Below are 19995 nucleotides of genomic sequence, written 5' to 3'. Positions count from 1 at the left end.
CGATGAGTCAATATCTCATATACATATATTGATCATTATGATAATTAGAATAACATCTTTAATATTCAATGTGTAGAAAGATTTCTTTTTTTTTTAGTGTTCCACATTTCTCAAAATGTTACCAATTACGGAAACCGGTTTTAATCCTTAGTCTTGAAGTAGGTACGGGTTGGTCATTTTATAGAATTTTTGGGGAAATTTAAAACACGGCTCGTTATAGTTCGTTAATATTAATGTTTTATTATACATAATTATTAATTAGTGAAACGGTTACTTTTGTAATGTTACGGTATTTCTTAAGTTGCTCGCATATAATTCTGTACACGTAACAGTTAAAGAAGCAACTAAACAATATCATTAGAATTTAAAACCATCACGTGAATTTTAGTCTATGAATATGTAAGTTGTGTTGTGCTGAGTGCATGATAAATAAACGAGTCACAACGTAAGTATTATTAATAAGATATATGACTTTTTGTGCAAGTTCTTTACTCCTGTGTTATCAAACTCGATGTCAGCGGTCAGTCGTGTTACTGACTAGTGGAAAATTGTTGTTTACTTCACGTTATTGGACATTATAAAACTATTTGGACATGGATCCAGAGAGACTGCCGCTGCTGAACAAAACTGTTATTGACGGCAAACTTAAAACAACAAGGTAGTGACATTTGTTTTATACAAAAATTTTAGTCCAAGAGTGCAATTATTACGTTTCTTTTTGTTTGTCATTTGTATCACTCATTGATTTGTCGTTTATTAAATTAACGCGATATTTATGCTTCCAGAGTTTTAACTTTGGAGGAGGTTCGACAGTACCAGAGCCAACCCGCCTGGCGCTGTGCTAGATACTGTGTAGCCTTTATATTCTGGGCCGTAATGGCTATTTTCCTATCAACAGTCGCTGCAATGGTTATGAGCAACTGTACAAAAGTGGACATAAATTCATTACCCCCAATGTCCCCCGCACATTTATCTATCGGTAAATTGCTCTCGATATAAGCATAAAGCAATTATTAAAATATATTAAAATATTTTATATGTGCAAAATAAATAAAAGCCACGTGTGTTTATGTTTGGATTTTATTAAAAATATTACATACCTATAAAATATATATTTTTAACAATAATGTTCTATTAAAAATATTGTCTATTGACTCAGAGGCGTTACAAAGCTAGGATATTCTATGTAACAAAATAACTATAGGTAAAACTAATGCTTCAAACTATTTTTCGTTTTAAGGGCTGTTTGTTTTGTTTTACCACAAAAGCAAAAACTTTTCATAGTCTCATATTCTACAACAGGTCGTTCTTTCCCGTGTAGTGTGTTGTGTAATTATTTCACTATTTAAACTACTTAGCCAAATTAAATGCGGACACGATTTTTTTTTTATTAATTAAAAATATCAAATAAATACTATATATTGAATTTTCTGACCGAATAACTATTTTTAGAGTAATTTTGTTTTTCATACAGATGAGATATTGTTAGATTGCTATGACAATTCTCTTCTTTTTGAGAGGATTCTTATTTTTTTCCACAAAAATATTTAAGATTATATGATTGCCAAGATTTTTCATTTAGGGACACTTAATATTTATTTCTATCAATATATATGTATATACTTTGTACTTCGCCACTCTCATAGACGGATGACAAAAAGTTGCCAAACCAACTTGGCCGCTACTTGGCAATTCTATTTTTTTCCTGGCTGTTACGTTTGTTGGAAATTAATTTTTATATAGAAGACATTCAATTTAGAAAAATTTAAGGAATATAAAAGGTTTTTGATAATTTCCTACAACAGTAAGAAAATTCAAGCCAGCAGGTCCATAAGGAGTATAAAATGTACTACAATACAATCCATTATTTAATGGCCATCAGCATGTATAAAATAATACAACTGCCAATGAAAAAATAGCGTTTAAATATTTTATTACACAAAGATTTGTTTTCACAAAACATTGTAGTTTTCAGCTGATGGATTTATGCTCAAATCTATTTGCCTCTGAAACCTTACTATACTTACATGTCCTTGATAATTACCTCGAACTATTGGTGTTTTTATCAACACATTATAAATTAACACACAATCTGTTTGGCGTTATAACACAAAACAGTTTTTGGTCATAACACTGGCCTTCATAATTTATAGCCACATCTTCATATCATTATCTTATATTCTCCTAATAAGTTTAACTTGTTCCGTATACCAGTGTTGAAAAATACTGTTGCTGATTGACAGTGAGGGAAAGAGAACCATTCTTCCATCTCTTTCACTCGTAAAGATTTTGTACGAGTAAAGAGATTTTTTTTTTAGATTAGTAGTTAGTATTACGTACGGGTAGTAAAAACTATAACTAGATAAATTTCTTCTGTATCACACATTTATAGATACGTGACGTAAATTTTAATGTCTATAAGGAATGGAAGGGATTTAATAGATTTTGTTATATAGTCAGTTGAATTATAAAATATCTTGTTATAACGATTCGTCAAGTAACGAGTCTGCATAACGTGTATGGCAGAGAGTAGAACGCGTATAGCTGAGTTTCGTCGGGTCCACGACTCTGATTGTTCTGTTTGACGATGTTGGTCAACTCGCTGAGGACCTCATCTAACGCGGTCTGGTATTTGGGGAACCTGGAAGAATCACATTAATATCGAATTCGTTATGAAAAAAAGTATAATCTACAAAAAAAGACGGTTTACTAGGACTTTGGGTCAGTTTGTTATGGACGTTTGGAACGTTGTATGGAGTAGGTATTTCGGATGTAGGTTTTGTCAGAATTGTATCTGGCGAATAATTTTATATAATAAAATATTGAAAGGCGCTTTATGTGTATCGGAGCGAATACCTTTTATTTAGGTGATTAATAATTATGGATGGGTAAAATTATCAGGTGTCACTTGCATAACCACCAGCGCAGCCACCTGTGCAAGTGCAGTCACAACAATGAGTGTTGGGTGGTATAAATAGAGGTGAGGGTAGACATTAAAAACAGTCTCGCGCGTGATGTTGCAGGGATACGACCTTTTCGAAATAAAAGAGACTAACTAGACTAGACTAGTAGACTAGACTAGTAGACTAACTACGAGGCTGCCTTCAATAGCCTGAGAGCCTGACGATAATCAAGAACTAAGGCATTGGTGACGTCAGTTATGCTGACATCATTCTTTTTAAATAAATGACCTGGTTCTAAATCCGACATATATTATAATATTCAAAAGAAAACCTTAGGAAGGAAAAAACACACACATACTGGTCGAAGGAATATCTTCCTATCATTAATTTTATGTTAGATAAAAGTTGGTCTAAAGCACAATTTAATTGATCAAGACGTAGTTGTGTATGGCAAATTTATCATGTAGTTTCTCCTACACGGACGGCGGAACTTGAAATAAGAACCTTTTATAATAAAGCGCCTCTTAGATAACAAAAACGTTCTCGTCCCAACATAAAACACATGACGATTAGCGGCTTGTTACATTATGAACGAGTCTAAGAGACAAGGGGATATACTTACGTACACTGTATAATGTGAATGCATGAATGAGTGAAGGAATGAATGAATCTGAACAGCAGACAAAAACTACTCACAGATCGCTGACATTGGCGATGGCTTTGGGGAGATCTCGCGCCTCCAGTGGTACAGTGAATGCTGCACTCAACTGACGCACGCAACGTGAATCACAGTTCAGTGCGACCACACTAACACGAACACGGGAAAACATCGCGGACAGCCCCAGGTTTGTGAGTATCGTTGTTATTTGGTTGTTTATCTGACATTTAATATATTATTATTATTCTAAACAGGAAATTAATTTTAACATACTCTTTAGTAATTTTTTGGTCAATGATGGACCGTAATCTTTCTCGGTCAGCTTTACAACATAAAAGAACAATGTAATCTCTAAGTCTTTAGAGACGAAACCTCTCAGCATTCAATGGATTCCCTGTGCGGGTGCCAGGACCATCGTTGCAGGGAGAGGAGCTTCAACAGTGCCTGGGACTTGCGACCCAGGTGTATGTTTAAGGCCCCTATCTAACGCGCGTTACACGCTCACCTCCACCGTCCAAGCTCCTCCCTCTACCTAACTATTTATTGACTCTCATATTTGAATAAAATACATGTAACTAATATTTACTTGGACTTCGTGTGACCTTCTCATTGTTTTGGATATCCGGCCGCCTGTGTTTATGAATGATACGAAAATGTACGGAGTGTTGGTTTTCTCTCCTTCCGGCCAACTGATGGTACGGTTGTTTGTGACTGAAATAGATACGAGTATATTCAATAATTAATTACGAAGGAAACCAGTCATAAATAATGTTTTAAAAATTTAAAATATTACTGGTAATCAATATCACTTGGATAACATAATGAAAATGACAGAAAATACAGGTTCTTCTAAGATAACTGTTACTAAATAAGTTATAAAAATAATTGTCAATTATATGGTGCTGATGTATCCGTTCTGTACTTTCTTTAGCCTTGTTCTAAACCTTATAAATCTTCACAATTACGGACAAAGTCAGTTACAATGAAGAGAGCTATTAATATGAAAATATAATTTAGACAGGTGTCACGCGATTTTTTACTTACATTCAGAACTACGAATAGAAGAATACGGATTTATCTTCTGTTTGACAAATTCCAAAACATCAGTCGCAGACTGTTTGAAAACACGCACACTGGAAATAATAATATTGGTAAGCTATGCTATCAGTTATTCAACACAGAAAAATACAGAACTACCCTCAAACCTGTACAACTGTAACTGTACTGTACTGTAACTTCAACTTTAAAAAAATTAATTTTCTATTTGCCACCTTAAATATTTAAGTAAAACGCAATCTCAAACAACCAGAATTAATCCTTAAAGGTTATCAAATACTTGTCGAGCAAACAATTCAAATCCATCTTAACAAATATTTAAGTATTTAAAACATTTTAAAAATATTGCCATATACAAAAATTTGTTTTATAATTTAAAGGGAATTTCCTGTTTACAGTGTTTCCAACAGACAAAAGCATTAGTTATTATGTTATATAGTGGTTTACCTTCTAGCTTCCCAGCAGGAGACCAACACGTGACCTTGGTCGTGCTCAAGGACGAGTGGTGCCCGTGTGCGGTGATGAGCATCTGCGGCAGCTGCGATCCACAGAACGGCCGAGTACCCGCCAGACCACAACGAACGAGCCAGGCGGGCACATTTCGACTCTATGGACGATTTGGTGGATACGCACACGCACACTGTGTTGCACTATTAAAAATATGCTTTATATATATATATATATATTATATCGGATGATACTAATTGAAAAATTGCACATAAATTTCAACTCTACCTATTTACGAGATACGAGTTTTTGCTTTACATAGAGATAATTTATCTCACGTCACAGTTATAAGAATCGGTGAATTAATTTTTTTATATATTTTAAATCTTATGAGTTTCATTATTAACAATATTTTCAAATTTTGCAATTAAAATGAAGTAAATCAATATTTTGTCGGTCACAGGTCTGAATTGTTTAAATGTTGATTTAATTGCTTAACTCACATTAAATGAATGCTCACCTCACTGTTTCTAACAACAGGTGGTACTTCCACCTCCAAGCCTTTCAAGATGGCGGCGACCCTTTCCAGGGATAAAGAGAATCCCACAGACGTACAGTTAAATTCCGTGTTATTGTCCTTTACAGCTCTCGCGACTTTCCAGAACTCTTCCACCAAATTGTCATACCTGATGAAATTAATTATCAAGTATTATAAAAGGTGCGAGCGACAGGAGGGGCGCGGTCAACACGTGCCCATATAAATCAATAATTCCATTGTTCGGACCAGATTGATGTTAACACACAAGATATAAATATCCTAAGATAGGTCCGATGATAAGTAAAGTAAAATTTAAATCGTACACATTTATTTTTCAGGCGACTAGACGATTGGAGTCTCAAAAATTTTCTATTTTAAGAAGTAAGCGCATGCATATTTTTAATTAAACAGTTTTAATTAAAAAAATCGCATTTCTAGAGTGGAGTTATAATTAACTTAATTAACACTTAATAGTGTTGATGTTTTTGTTATTTTAAAAATATATATGATAATTTACTTATAACATTAATAAAGACATTCCAAGCCGGTTGTTCAAAGATTTATTTGTCTCCAAATTTATCGTGTACGTTAAATTACTGTTAATTCAGTCGCACCTAACTCGTCTGCGACTAACACCAGCGTGACTGCTGTAGACCTTATCATTATTTTCTCTAAGTTACATTCACCACACACAAACTTCTTCAGGTAAATAACACGTGGTTTTGTCTTTATCAGATTTTTGCTTTCATGCAGAACTTCACATAAATAGGTACAGCCGAGAGACGTCACGACGGTAAGGTTGTTTCAAACTTATCTCTACCTCTTTTCGATTGTAACATTATATTTATTACCAAAACCGAATTAATGTATATTTATTGTTCGATGTAATCTTACATTTTGATTATTATTTCTTCGTTACATATAATTCTATCAAGCTGTTTTTGTTCGATAAATTCCAAATTCTACTCGCTTAGTAAAGTTTCATAGATTACCTGCCGCCAACGGCTATGAGGTCTCGGGCGCGATGTTTACACTTGCTGTCCTGCCTCACTAGGGACATCTGCCAGAAGACGCCGCAATGTTGGGTGGCCTTGTACGCGAGGAAAGGCGCCACGGTTATAGGAATCTGTATGGACGTTAATAAAAACTCTCATTAGATGAGTTTAATTTTTTTTATTTTCAAACAATCTTGGTTTTATACGGATGGACACAGAATAGTTATAATAACTATGGCAGAAGTTTTGCTACAAACATTTCATAGAAATCTGTTGGCCTCTATATATAGAAAGATATTAAGTCAAGATTATCTTTAAATATTTCACAGAAGCCGTGGTATAAGCTTACTTCGCATCCGAGACTCCTGGCGTACGTCACAACCGCCTCCAGCTCCCGTATAGCCATTTCCCCCTTCCCACCCCTCCCCACCCTCGCCACCTCCCGCACCTCCCCCACGGGAACGTCCGCCTCCATGAGTCGCAGCATGTTGGTGACGTCACGATGCGTCACGCACAGCGTCGTGAGGTGCGTTTGAAGCTGGAGGTTGGTTATCCGACCTGGTTTTTGCAAGCGACTTAGTACACTTACATGAGCAGTTATTGTGACATCAAAAAAATAATTAAATCCAAATAAGTTAAACTGAATAATTCAAATTAAAAACGCCTCTATTCATTTATCACCACGCGATAGTTTATAGTGGATAAATGCTGATAGATCCGTGGTAAAAACTATAAATATTGTATTACCTAAACTGACATCAACAAGTACGGGGTATATGCCAGACTGCTTGTCCAGCGGCACTCCGCACGCCAGCAGCAGCGTCTTCAACAACTCCGTGTGGTTCAGTTGTATCGTTACTTTGAGAGAACACTCTTGAGCGGCTCGGCTCGCTACCACCAGCAACTCAGCGTCCGGCCACAATGTATCTGCAATTATTTCATATATATATGTATATATTCATACTGTTATATGAGCTTTGCATTGTCTAATATTTTGAACCAAACTTACTCGTGTCAAGCGTTCCAATAAGAATTATTTTAACACTTACTTTATTTATCTATAATCTATTGGAAAAAATTTCCACAATAAGTCTATGTTCTAAAGACGAAGCGATTGTTTTATTTTAAAAATTTGCTCTCCGCCAGCGTCACCTACGTGTGTCACGCGACTCCATTCAAACTGTTATAGTAGATTTACACTGGAGCACGAGCCGAAGCACAAGGTGAGAGTGTAAATAGGCGCTCACGGCTCGCCTCGCGACTCGTCTCGCGCTCGCAGCGCTCGTGTCCGGAGGTGAAAGCGAGCGAGACGAGAGTGTAAATATAGTATTATGGTATATTCTGTTGTGGAATTAACATTTTCATGGATTTATCTCATAAACTACATCTCGTATATTATTTTGCTATACGAGCTACAACATTACATAGTTTCATTACTATCCGTTCAGTTTGTATTTGGTTCCAAGGATCATAAAGCAATTTTTTTCCCACAGCCGAGACTAACCCATTATCTGCGACTTTTCTCGCATAACAATGGTAGTACGAACCAGTTTTCGGATTGACGATATCGAAGGCGCACTCAATGATCTCCCTGGGATGAAATCCTTGTATTGTTCGTTCAGTATCCCGGTATACTCGATCGATGACGTATCGACGGGCGTACTTGGTTCCCGTGTACGCTGTGTGCCTAAACAATAAAAAAAATATTTATTTTTTTCGCATTTACTTTTAGTACTCAGCAACCGTGTCCCTGGGTAGGCGACATGTTCGTGTCTAGCAATGTTCACGGTTGCTGAAAAGTAACGGATAAGTCTACGAAAGTCTATTTTGTCGACAAAAAAAAATGTTGACAAAATAGAATATATTTGTAATGTACTAAGGAGAACGCAAACAAACATTACTAGACATAAATCACTGAGTCATAATGAAAGGAAACAATAGATAAAATACCTTGCAAACGGCAACCTGAGGTCGTGAGGGAGGTGGCACACCGAGCCAGATGACGTCATCACCTTCACGGCGTTGGCATACTGGTCCCAATGTTTAGAACGGGATGTTAGCAACGGAGGGGCAAACTCTATCGCTCCATGGCTTTGAAATACCTTAGAATTAAATAGTACGAGGAATATAAAATTTGCAGAATGTTAGAGAAGCTCTTTGCTATTGCATCACTTTGTCAGAGGCATACAAAGTCTATTTAAAAAAAGGAGACATGAAGGCACTATCTGGTTAACTCGATGCACCCATACTGAATATATATTGCTTAAAATCATTATGGCCAACTAACCTTGACAACGGCGTCTTTGATACCAGCTATGATTTCCATATCTTTGGGTTTCACACCGCTGTGATATGTGAAATCTTCAGCAGCCGATGGTTTCTGGTCCAGGCATGCTGTTATCAACCTTTGGTAGCCCCTGGAACCCCTGGAACTAAGGGTGTGGGAGAGAAGCCCAGACAGGGCTCCTTCTGGAACAGCTCGAGGCACGTGTTCTGATCCCAGGAGTTCCAGACTCGTGGGGCGAAGACTCGCATCGTGATCTAATAGCCATCTGGACAATTGGGAAAGTAAGGTATCTCAAGGTGTACAGAGAGCTTACAAAAAAATGGGCATAAAATATTTAGCCTTTACATTGAGTTGTCCACGGATTTCTATGATGAGGAAAAGATGAATGGGAAATTGATGTATGTTTCTTTTTTTTCATTATTTTATAAATAAATCTTTAAATATTAAACTATCGTTTTAACAAACTTTTAAAGTTTAAAGTAAAAAATAAATATTTAACTCCTTAAGTTCGACATTGAAGACAAAACATAAAGATCATATCATTATGATTAGTCGCGCACATTTGCTTATATTCTAATTAAAATTAGAAATTCTCGCCATATCGTTAACTACAAAGTTTGTGTGGGAATATGACTAGATGCGTTCAAAAACAATACTTTCAAAAACTTGAGTATTTTTTTCAATTTTGTTGTTTGGATAACACAATAACGTATACGCATTATTGAAGCCAGATGTCGTGTCGCTCCCTTGGGGTTGTAACATCATTGCAATTTTTATGAGGTCCCTTGACACGAAACATCGTCGAGGCTACTGATAGGTTTTCATTTTAATTTCCTTGACTTATTTATGACTCTTTCAACTCTATCGATTCAATACATGAACGATGTTACAGGCAAAAGCAATTATTTGATAAAAAAAAAAATCCTTAGATAATTTCGAAAATTTGCATCCCAAGAACAAAACCTTACCTTATAACATGTATCTGCTTAGCATTCTCTTCCCTCGTGAAATCCTTTGGCATGACAATTTCCTTTTTCCTCAAATTGTTCAGAACGATGTACCTTTCGGTCCCGGTGTCGAACGGTGGATGGAACATTTCGAATAATATAATTCCCAAGGAGTAGATGTCTACCTTCTGGTTATATATTACTTTGGATGCTGACTGTTGCAGTTCCGGAGCAACGTATAGAGTTGTACCGACCTAACGTAAACGGAGCAAGAAAACCTTAGAAGCCAAGAATATAAAAAAACAGAAAAAATACTTGTAGTTCGATAGAAAAATATTTAGGCAAGAAATGAAATGACTTCGTGTGGGCAAGAAACTTATCGGGTTAGTCCGTAACGTCTTTATGTTCCTACATCGTAAGCCATATACGATTTTAGACAAAAACATGCCACTATTTAAACAAATTATATCGAATTGAAAAATTTGTTCATAAGCAAAAAATTTTGCTCACATATTGTGTGTGATTTCAAGCGAAAACTATTCGCCCATTAGAACATGTATTCTTTTGTATTAAGTCAATAGTAGATCCTGCGTCCTGAACCACTTACCTTACCCGTGAGGAGACCTTCCGTGTCGTCTAGAGATTGTTTGTCTGAAAGTAATAGAATATACAATGAGATTACTGACATTACTTAACTTTGTATCGAATATTTCATTACTTAATACGAATGACCAAACGGAATTCTTGAATAAGACTCGTGCGGAGCTTAAAATGATTCATTTAAATGAAACTAATATATTTCGGATATACTACGCGGATGTTATTATTTTAAAACTACATTATCCCGACGTTTCGGTTACTTTTCAGCAACCGAGATCACGGGCAGATGTGAGGCCACTCACATTTATGTAGTTTTTAAAATAATAAAATCCGCGTAGTACATCCGAAATATATTAGTTTCATTTAAATAAATAAAACTCGCGTAAGTCTTAGATCTCATTACTTAAAAAGATTTGTTTACGAAACCGATTAATGAATTTAGTATTAATTAATATTTTTAATGACATTTAAAGCTAAAGACGATTTCTGGAATTTTTTAAATCAAGCAAAATATTAATTCTGAGCCCGCTATGCGACATCTTTACCAGCTAAGAATTATGCCGTTTTACCTTCAACGGGAGGTCCGGTAAATACTTTGGTAGCCAGACCAAAGTCCCCAATTTTAACGTGGTCATTGGAATCCAAGAATATGTTCACAGGTTTCAAATCTCTGTGGATCATACCTTTTTGGTGGACGTGGGCTAAACCTGAAATGAGAATGCTTTTGTTATATATAAATAATTCCATGAAATAATATCGTAGCAATAACTAAATTCGACCTTCCAATATTTCCCTGAACAGCCTCCAGGCTCGGAAGTGATCATGGTACAAAGCATCATCTATTGCTTGCCGCAATGTATTCTTCTCACAAAATTCCATCTGTATGTACAGCACTTGTTTCAGCGGCAATTTGCTGTCTGCAGATTCCTCAGTGGGAGTGGGCTCCGACTGCGTGTCGTTTCCTTCGAAAGCTACGAGACTGCTTGAATCTTCTTCTGGGCTGAAATTATGGCAAATATTTCAAAAATTATTGTCACTTATTGTTAAGTTATGCCAGCAATACATATAAAAGGAAGGAATACAATTATTAAATTTATTGCCTTTTAAGATCTTTTTTAGTACCTTGTTATGTTGAACCAGGGTTCATCATCATCAGAGTCGTCATCACTATCGGACCACTCGTCTCTCACTCGCCCTGGGCCCTCCGACATAGACCAGTTTATCTATAAAAATCAAAGAGTATTACACAATATTTTGGTAAACATGGGCGGGTTTTCCCCCGTTTTTCTAAAAATAACCCTTAATATTCAAGAAAACTTAAAAATATCACTAAAATTCATGAAGCAATTCTTGAGGTTTAGCCCGTATAATGCAGGGAAATTAATATCTACTCAAAAGATCTGTTAGTTTTGGTACTTTAAAAAAAAATACTTGTAAAACCCTCATGGTTATACAGAAATGTCTATGTATTTATTTGAAATGCCTATGTAATATCTTTGTTTTTATTTTAGAGAGCATTGCATAAGCATCCCTACGTTCCAGGTTCATGCATCAAAGTTTTCTTAGTCTTCTATATATTTTTTTTGTCATGTACCAAGTTCTACTCGATGGACTGCACCAAACTTCTTCTATAGCAGAAGCCATAGCGTATCACACCAATGAAGTCGAGTTTTTTTCTTCGACAGCCCAGTTATCTGGGATGGTGTTTACAAAGAAAAGTAGATATGACCACTAATTTCAGTTTCATTGCCGGATATGGAACCCATGTCCAAAAAACGGTTCGGTACCGGCACGCTAAGGTCGCTTCTTCCAAGTTGTACCGAGGACTTTTTATCGAGCGGAGTCAAAAAAATGCGAAGATGCATATTCTTCATTTTAATCAAACAAAATTCCCAATAATTGTTAGAACATTTACTTTAAAAAACTGACATGTAAAAACGTATGAGCAGTGGTAGCTATTGACCACGTGTTATAAATACTAGTCTCGACTATTACCAAAACATTGTTGATTTCTAACCTGAACCTGTCCGAGTTTCGCGACCACATCAGACAGACTGTCCCCTTTCTTTACTGGCGTCTCTACAACTTGGCTCTCTTCGATTTCAGTCTCGGTTATGGTCTCCACCCAAGCGTTGTAATACCTCACTACATTTTCATGATTCAATCGGGACAGTAACTTGACCTCTCTGGTTATTTTCTTGTTTAATTCCACGCTCTTGGGATTCAATTTGACGTGTTTTATTGCGTAGAATCCCCCGTCGAGTTTGTTCCTCACCTGGTACCATAAAATTATATCTTAAGTACACAAAATCTGAAATAAATATATAAAAAGGGCATGCAAAATAAAAAAAAATACATTTAAACAGAATAACCAATCTTCATGAAAGAGGTCTTTATAGCGAAGCAAAATTGGTTCTATCATGTACTTTCGTAAATATAATATGCAATATTTCCAGGACTACCCATAATGAGTACCTTTCTTACCTTTACAACATCGCCGAATGCTCCCTTACCAAGCCAGGTAAGAATTTCGAATTCAACGTTAAGCCTGGAATGACCGTTCGCCAAGGAAGTCATATTTGAGATCCTTTTAGCACCATCGTCACCCTAAAAACATTGACGTGAGGAAATAAAATTATAAAATAATCTTAATTTTACATGTTTATACTTGTATGTTGATAATCATCAAAGCAAAAGCACCCAACGATAATCTGTGGAACTATACACTCGTGTGGGTTATAAACATTTTAGAGTCACTCATTTTTCAGTAAAATATTTTACAAGTGGATTTATCACAATGCCATAATCTCCAACTTATTATTTCACCACCTCGATTCATGTCCTATTATTGGTCCCACATTTTATAGTCCCTAACAGGACAAAAAACTTAGTAATGTAACTGCGTGATCTGAATTAATATGCACGAATTTGACAGAGTGTTTGTTTTTCGCTACATAATATAAAAACATCAATAGTTTTATTGCAATATAAATATGAGACCATTAGATATACCAAAATGTTAACGAACTAAAGACATGAAATCGTGTTAAGTGTTTCGTCTCGCAGTCGGTAATTCATTGTATTTAATTACCTCAGAGTCACTATCATTGTCATTATTATCTTTGCTGTTAGGTAGCTTCGTTGGTGCATCTACGAGGAAAGCATGATTGACCAGCTGTTCCGCTGACCATTGCAGGTGTTCATCTTCGGTCAGGCACCTGGGAAGTCATTTACGTATTTTGTTTATAATACCAACCTTATTACGAGGGCATTAAGATTCACACCTTTATCTGTCTAAGTTTAATCGATGGCAGAAACATTTTGCGGTAAACTTCTACATATTAGGGGAGATTTCAAAGTAATGATGATCGATTCAGAAATCGTACAAAGGGCTTAATGTTTTCGGAAGACACGGCAAGAAGAGATATTAAAATATATATGTACAGACTACCGAGCAACTTAGAGCTGTAGTAAAGTAGATGTATTGTGTTGCCAGTTTCTAAGGTGACAAACAGACATTGAGCTGATTCAAAAAATCTTGAAATCGAATGAATTTTACCATTACTTTTTCCCCGATCACTACTACATAAATTTTTGGGATGACCCATTCCGTACCTTCAAATAAAATACAGGAGAATTAAGGGAAAATGCAGATTATTTTTAGTTAGACCCGTTTTTGTGATTTTTTCGGCAAGTTTATATTCAATTAGGTCTTAATAATGGACTAATTCCATTTTTTTTCTTAAACCACACCCTCGAGATGTTGAACAATTTTTTTTTTATCAACCCTCAGATTTACACTACAAACAGCGTAATAGCTGTGATTTAATTTAATAACAGATATTTGTAGTTTCTCATGTAAAAGGAATAAAAATTATAGCTTTCCCGTACATTAAGACCTCGGGGATTAATTGGAAGAATAGTTTCAAACCAAACATTACCTCGAGAAAAAATCTTTGACTGAGTTCGGTAAATCCGGCGGCATCTCCTGACCCGACTCCTCGGTCAGCACGGACAACAGCAGCTGGGCGGCTGCGTATATATCGTGAGATTTTGTCTGTCTAATTAAATTTTTCTTTATAGAAAATAATAAGAGTTACTATTAATCTATGGACCATCTAATTGCTTTGCGAGACTCCAGCGACGACTGGTTCAATCCCGCTAAGATAAATAATCTTAAACATACTGTCTGACGATCCTCAGTGGTAGTTAAATATAATTTAGCTAGCATATTTAGTTAGAATACTTCTAAGATATGTAACCCAAAACTGGACCAAAGAAGTTAATTCAGAGAACATTTTCTGAATATCGTTGCCAAATAACAAATTTATACAAAGACCGATTTATGGTCTTAAAAATACGGGCGCCTTAACTGCCTAATATGACCCATATGAACAAAAAAAAATATTCCTAGTGGATAAATTTACTATGATTTTGGGAAAATATTTAAATTGTGACTTGTATTATAACCGAATGAATTATTTACTTCACAATTGTATAATCGTTGAAGCACAGCTTTTTTAGATAACAGTTTAATACAAAGCTTTTACATGTTATCTTTTTATCAAACAAATATGTTTGCATATTTACAATATAACTCTTACCTATCACAAATGCTGTCACCGTCCAGAATTTCTGATAATCTTATATCCAGGCTAGCACCAACTAACTTAACAGCACCACTCTCCTCCAAAAAGACGGTTTCACTCCTAACATCGCGATGCAGTACATTGGCACTATGCAGTCCCTTCAGCGCACTGAACAATCCCATCCCTATATGTCTTAATAACTTCAAACTTTCGAACTGATCGCCGAATTTGGATTTTTCTTTCAGATACCTCATGGAACTGCCCAGTACGAAGTCCCTGAATATATAAATAATCTGTCTCGGATTCCTTTTAGATTCTGTTATCATTTCCATAGCCGTGTACGGCGCTAGGGAGGGATGTTTCAATCTGGACATGATTTTCAGGTCTTGCTGTATAGCATTTAGTTGACGATTTCTTATTTGGTAATCTGATGAGACAGATAGAGTCCATTTTTTGGCAACCAGTCCATCACCGTCGTCATCTATCGCTAGGTAAGTTGTAGAACCGTTTGAGGAGTGCCCTGAAATACGTAGTCACTTATTCAAAGAGAGAGTCAAATAAAATTATTAAACAGCTAACTAGATAATTAGTTTGTAATACGCGCTTTCACTGAGTATAAATAATGCAAACAAAAGATAATGTTTTTAAACGATTTTTAGTTTTTTTATTAAATGACTTGAAATTAAGTAACATTAATGGCACTTAAAATAAAAGCTTGTTTATCCAATTGACAAAATCAACCGAATAAATACATAGTTAGATTAAGTAGATTAATTTATGTGGTATAATATATGCTAACATAATCTATACGTACATTATTTTTCTGTATGTAGATATTAATTTTTAATGTACTTAAAAAACCTCAAATATGTGTGTGTGTGTGTGTGTGTAATCTCACTGATATTTCTGTTACCACACATGTGCACTTTAGAATTACATAGTTTCTGGATAAATACAATTTGGTCATGTGCTCACCAATACAATTTCCAATATAAACTTTCTTGCTATTTCTCTGTGTGTATCTAAGCACTTGTATTCCCTTTATGTTACAACAACAAGGTATTGAATCTGAACTCCTTTTGGACACCTTCTTAATTGGCGACATTTTTTCATCAGCATAACTGTTAAGTTAAAGAAGGAAAAAAATATGATAAACACAAGGTAACACAACATATATATATATATATATAGAGAGAGAGAGAGAGAGGGAGTGAGAGAGGGATATTTGACTTTCTCTTCTCTCTTATATGTCTAATCGACTCATAGATGTGACTATTCCAACAAAATAAATCATTCCAATTCAACAATATTTTTTTATCTTAGAAATTGAAAAAGCATTTATTCAACAAAGTAATATTTTAAAGATTCTAGAGCAACAACAAAAAAAAGCTTAACTTAAAATACAGATTATATTAACTTTATTTGATGATAATACTCTGTTTTTATGAATTATTGAATAGAAAGTATTACATAGATAATGTTATATAATATAATATAATGAACTCACAACACCAGTTTAGGTATATCCCCTTGCCCGTTTTCATTGATATCAAGATTACAACTGGGAATCCTGTCACGGCCGCTACGTAAAGCCTCTTGACGTTTCTGGATCTCATCTTTAATATGTTTTAACTGTTTAATTAAATATCAATCATCAATATTATTATATACAAACAAAATACACATAAAGCTGTGTATACAATTGCGTCCAAGTTAATATATATTTTGTAATAATTATCTGCAAAATTTTGTTTTTGCACACACTGGTTATCTTCCAGAGACAGTTTGATATAAGAAGCTATTATATATATATATATGTGTGTTTGTTTTTTTAGTGGATTTAAACATTTCATAGAATATACATATACATAGGATAAGTTCTTCTGTGATATGCCAATAATTAAGATGCTTCAAGATATACAATCTTCTAGTCCTCTGGAATTTAAATGAAATGATTTTATAGAATATTCTTGACTAAATGAGAATGGCTGATGGCGAGCAAACAGTAACCAACAGTCAATTTGATCAACCCACCTCTTCAAACTCTTTCACCTCCAGGTCGTGTTTTTTAAGTTTCTCCATTTCTATCTTCTCTTTAACCATCTCATCGTAACATGAGAGCGTTGGCTTATAATGATCACGAAGAAATTGCTGCATATAAAAAATTAATACTTTTGAAAGTGGATAAATTTTATCCCACATAAACCCATAAAGGAAAATGTTAATAAACATGATAACTTAATTTGCTTTTAATAACTAATGTTTCAATATGTCTTAAAATATATGGAACTTTATATACCTCAGTGTGCTGAGCTAATTGAAATATCATCACTTCCCCACACAATTGAGCAGCTAGCTCCTGCAGTTCCGTCAATAGCTTCTTTGGGTCTGACAGTCCTTGCATTTTGTGTATTGAAATTGTCGGCAACCTTTTAGGTTCACAAAAAACTTCAATTTATAGATAGATTTTTTTCTTTAAAACCCGAATATCAAAAGATGCATACTTATCAGGATAATTATGACAACAAACAAACTGTAGAGTCGCCCAGCAGTGATCACCTTCGGTATTTTGAAGAGGCTTCAATGTTAGAAGTACGTCGAGTGGACGCCATTCATTCCATACTGATTTTTTACGGTTATCAACAGCAGCATCCCCGTAAATAGCCTAAATATTACAATAATTAATATATTTATTTATAAACTAAAAACTATGTAGGTATAAAATAATATACTTCATTAATTATAAGTAAGTAGGATTTAAGTTTTTCAAAAAATTAGAGATTTATTTTAGAATAGAATAGCATATTTTATCCTTATTTATTTTAATATTGGAAATAGCTGATTAAGAAGAATATTAGTTACAAAATTTGTATTTAATTTCAACACAAGTACCTTTAGAGCAAATAGCTCATTGTCTTGTCTCTCTTGGTTAGTTTCACTGGACATTTCATTAATTTTAATATAATAATTTCTATACAAAACGGTCGTCCACTTGAGATTTGTAACAATTCACGTCAACATTGAATTCAACATACAATTATTGACACTTGACAGTAGACGTTCAATGTCATCTTTTAAACTGCCAGTGTCAATTTAAAAATTGCTAAGTTTAGAAATTCTAAATAATCAGATATGAAATCAGTATTAAACAACTTTTCAAAAGTTAATATTATCGACAATATAGTAGCAGAATTCATAAAATAAATTGCATAAACGTAAAGAATATGTTTTTAAAGCTTCTAAAAGGTTCGAAGTTTTTTATAATTGATAACAATAAAAAATATTTTTTTAAAGCATTAAATGAATATTTTTAGGTGAAACTTATAAGTAACCAAAAAAATTCGAAATTTTTTAAATTGTTTTGAAGTCTTAGTCTTTTAAGTATACCCATCACCCATATACTTTATTTTTTAATTTACTTAGTACATGGACTCGAGATAAAATTTAGTCCTAAAGTGTAAACATTTTTCATTCATAATTACGGCTTACAGCATTGATGCAAGCAGTGGCCAAAATATAATATGCATGAATAGAAAATAAGTGAATAGTTTCCTTGCATTTGTGTTCTGTCCTTTAAATTTAGGTGTCCTTAAGACTAATAGGCTCACTACCTACAGTTTTTTTCCATCTACCAATAATTGGAAAGATAGCCAAGCATACGCCAGTTAAAAATAAAATGTAAATATATATATATACCGGTATATATATATATAAGCTCATGCAATTACTACCAATTCAGCAGTACATAAATGCCGTAGCAATGAAATAAATAAAAAATTCTTTGTTGTATGTTGTAAGTTGGGCATTCGTAAGTCCAAAGTATTAATCGAAAAAATAATATAATGGTACCTTCATAATTCCTGCACACATTCTTCAAATTGTATCCCTTAATATCGATTCTGATAATATTCAGTTTTTAAATTAAAACAAAAACTTTATGAAAAATAATATCTTTGAAGGCTGTAGCGGTTGAATCAAGTCGAGTTGAACATAGAAATCCTTGCAAGTTTAAATATTAAAATATGGCATGTAACTTGTTAAGTTTCAATATTAAACGAAAACTGTAATTGGATGAACAAGCGTCTTATATTTTTTTTATATTTCTTTGGAACAAATTAGCTATTTTGCCGATTACCATGTTATAGGAAGTCTGTATTAGATATTCTATTAATAACTAACATCCCCAGAAACCATGGTTCGTCGTAGATTTGTACGCGGCAGAAGTGGGAGCGAGAGGTATAACAGCGAAATCTCTCTACAACATACTAAAAGACTAGGGCCTGTCTAGTACCAACATCAATTAATTCTTGGAATGTACTTCGAAGATAGCCATAGTAGTTTCTTTTCAAATTTGGTTAGGTAGAGACAGGAGCTTGGACGGTGGAGGTGAGCAATTAACGCGAGTTAGATAGGGGCCAACAAACCTACACCTGGGTCGCAAGTCCTAGGGACTGATGAAGCTCCTCTCATTGCAACGCGATGGACCCGGCACCCGCTAGGTGATCCATTGAATACTAAGAAGTTTCGTCTCATAAAAATGAAAGTTTGCGTATTTCATATGAAATCACGCGACCAAGTACATATTTTTTTAAAGCTTAATTATAAATTAATTTCAGGAATCCAAGAAGTCGCAAGGTAAGACTTGTAAGTATTATATAATGTTTTATGGTTTTCTCTAAATGCCGTCTAATCTATTTTTTTCACTATAGTTAACAATATTAATTTAATGGATTCATTATTTAAACTAAAAATAAGGTAATCGAATGCAATACCTTTTAGTTTTATGTCAATTTATTTGGAAATTACATTTATCAAACATCAATTATTATTATTGACAGATTGACACATTGAAAGATTAATTAAATATACAAAGGATTATATCTCAAATCATTATTGTAAGTATTATAATCAAAATATTTAGATATTGGACAATTTTGGTTCGGCCTTTTGTATTATATATTTGGTTAGATTTGTT

General features: G+C 34.3%; 1 protein-coding gene and 1 long non-coding RNA gene across 3 annotated transcripts; one reads left to right on the top strand and one right to left on the bottom strand.

The window, feature by feature from the left end:
* Positions 1 to 1066: 1066 nt before the first annotated feature.
* On the bottom strand, positions 1067 to 18028 carry LOC116772940 (eIF-2-alpha kinase GCN2). 2 transcript variants are annotated; one of them, XM_032665262.2, is made up of 28 exons: positions 17913 to 18028; positions 17525 to 17685; positions 17320 to 17449; positions 17055 to 17171; positions 16528 to 16652; positions 15996 to 16141; positions 15036 to 15540; positions 14373 to 14492; positions 13523 to 13649; positions 12916 to 13038; positions 12449 to 12706; positions 11554 to 11654; positions 11211 to 11431; positions 11001 to 11138; positions 10439 to 10482; positions 9853 to 10085; positions 8885 to 9149; positions 8548 to 8699; positions 8145 to 8284; positions 7345 to 7524; positions 6947 to 7155; positions 6595 to 6728; positions 5585 to 5750; positions 5065 to 5267; positions 4606 to 4694; positions 4148 to 4272; positions 3600 to 3781; positions 1067 to 2641 (listed from the first exon to the last, which is right to left on the bottom strand). In XM_032665262.2, exons 1-28 carry the CDS (start codon positions 17964 to 17966, stop codon positions 2494 to 2496), a joined length of 4596 nt encoding a protein of 1531 aa, XP_032521153.2. In that variant the 5' UTR covers positions 17967 to 18028; the 3' UTR covers positions 1067 to 2493. The 2 variants fall into 2 exon arrangements, with proteins under 2 accessions (XP_032521153.2, XP_032521154.2); XM_032665263.2 differs by lacking the exon at positions 17913 to 18028 and having other exon boundaries at positions 17320 to 17468; positions 17525 to 17659.
* LOC133320334 (uncharacterized) lies at positions 4579 to 5952 on the top strand. The gene is made up of 2 exons (XR_009753720.1): positions 4579 to 4712; positions 5072 to 5952. It is a non-coding gene; the product is annotated as an uncharacterized LOC133320334 (long non-coding RNA).
* Positions 18029 to 19995: the final 1967 nt, after the last annotated feature.

The sequence above is a fragment of the Danaus plexippus genome (assembly GCF_018135715.1).
Source record: "Danaus plexippus chromosome 18 unlocalized genomic scaffold, MEX_DaPlex mxdp_20, whole genome shotgun sequence".
In the NCBI taxonomy this organism is placed as follows: domain Eukaryota; kingdom Metazoa; phylum Arthropoda; class Insecta; order Lepidoptera; family Nymphalidae; genus Danaus; species Danaus plexippus.
This window is presented reverse-complemented; position numbering and strand designations above follow the sequence as displayed.

Bases quoted from the DNA above. Each gene is read 5' to 3' on its own strand.
- LOC116772940 (XM_032665262.2), bottom strand. From the start codon at position 17,966: ATGTCCAGTGAAACTAACCAAGAGAGACAAGACAATGAGCTATTTGCT. The intron at 16,142-16,527 runs GTGAGTTCATTA...TTAACTTAACAG, and splicing joins GATATACCTAAACTGGTGTT to TTATGCTGATGAAAAAATGT. The intron at 10,086-10,438 runs GTAAGTGGTTCA...CGTTTACGTTAG, and splicing joins AAGGTCTCCTCACGGGTAAG to GTCGGTACAACTCTATACGT.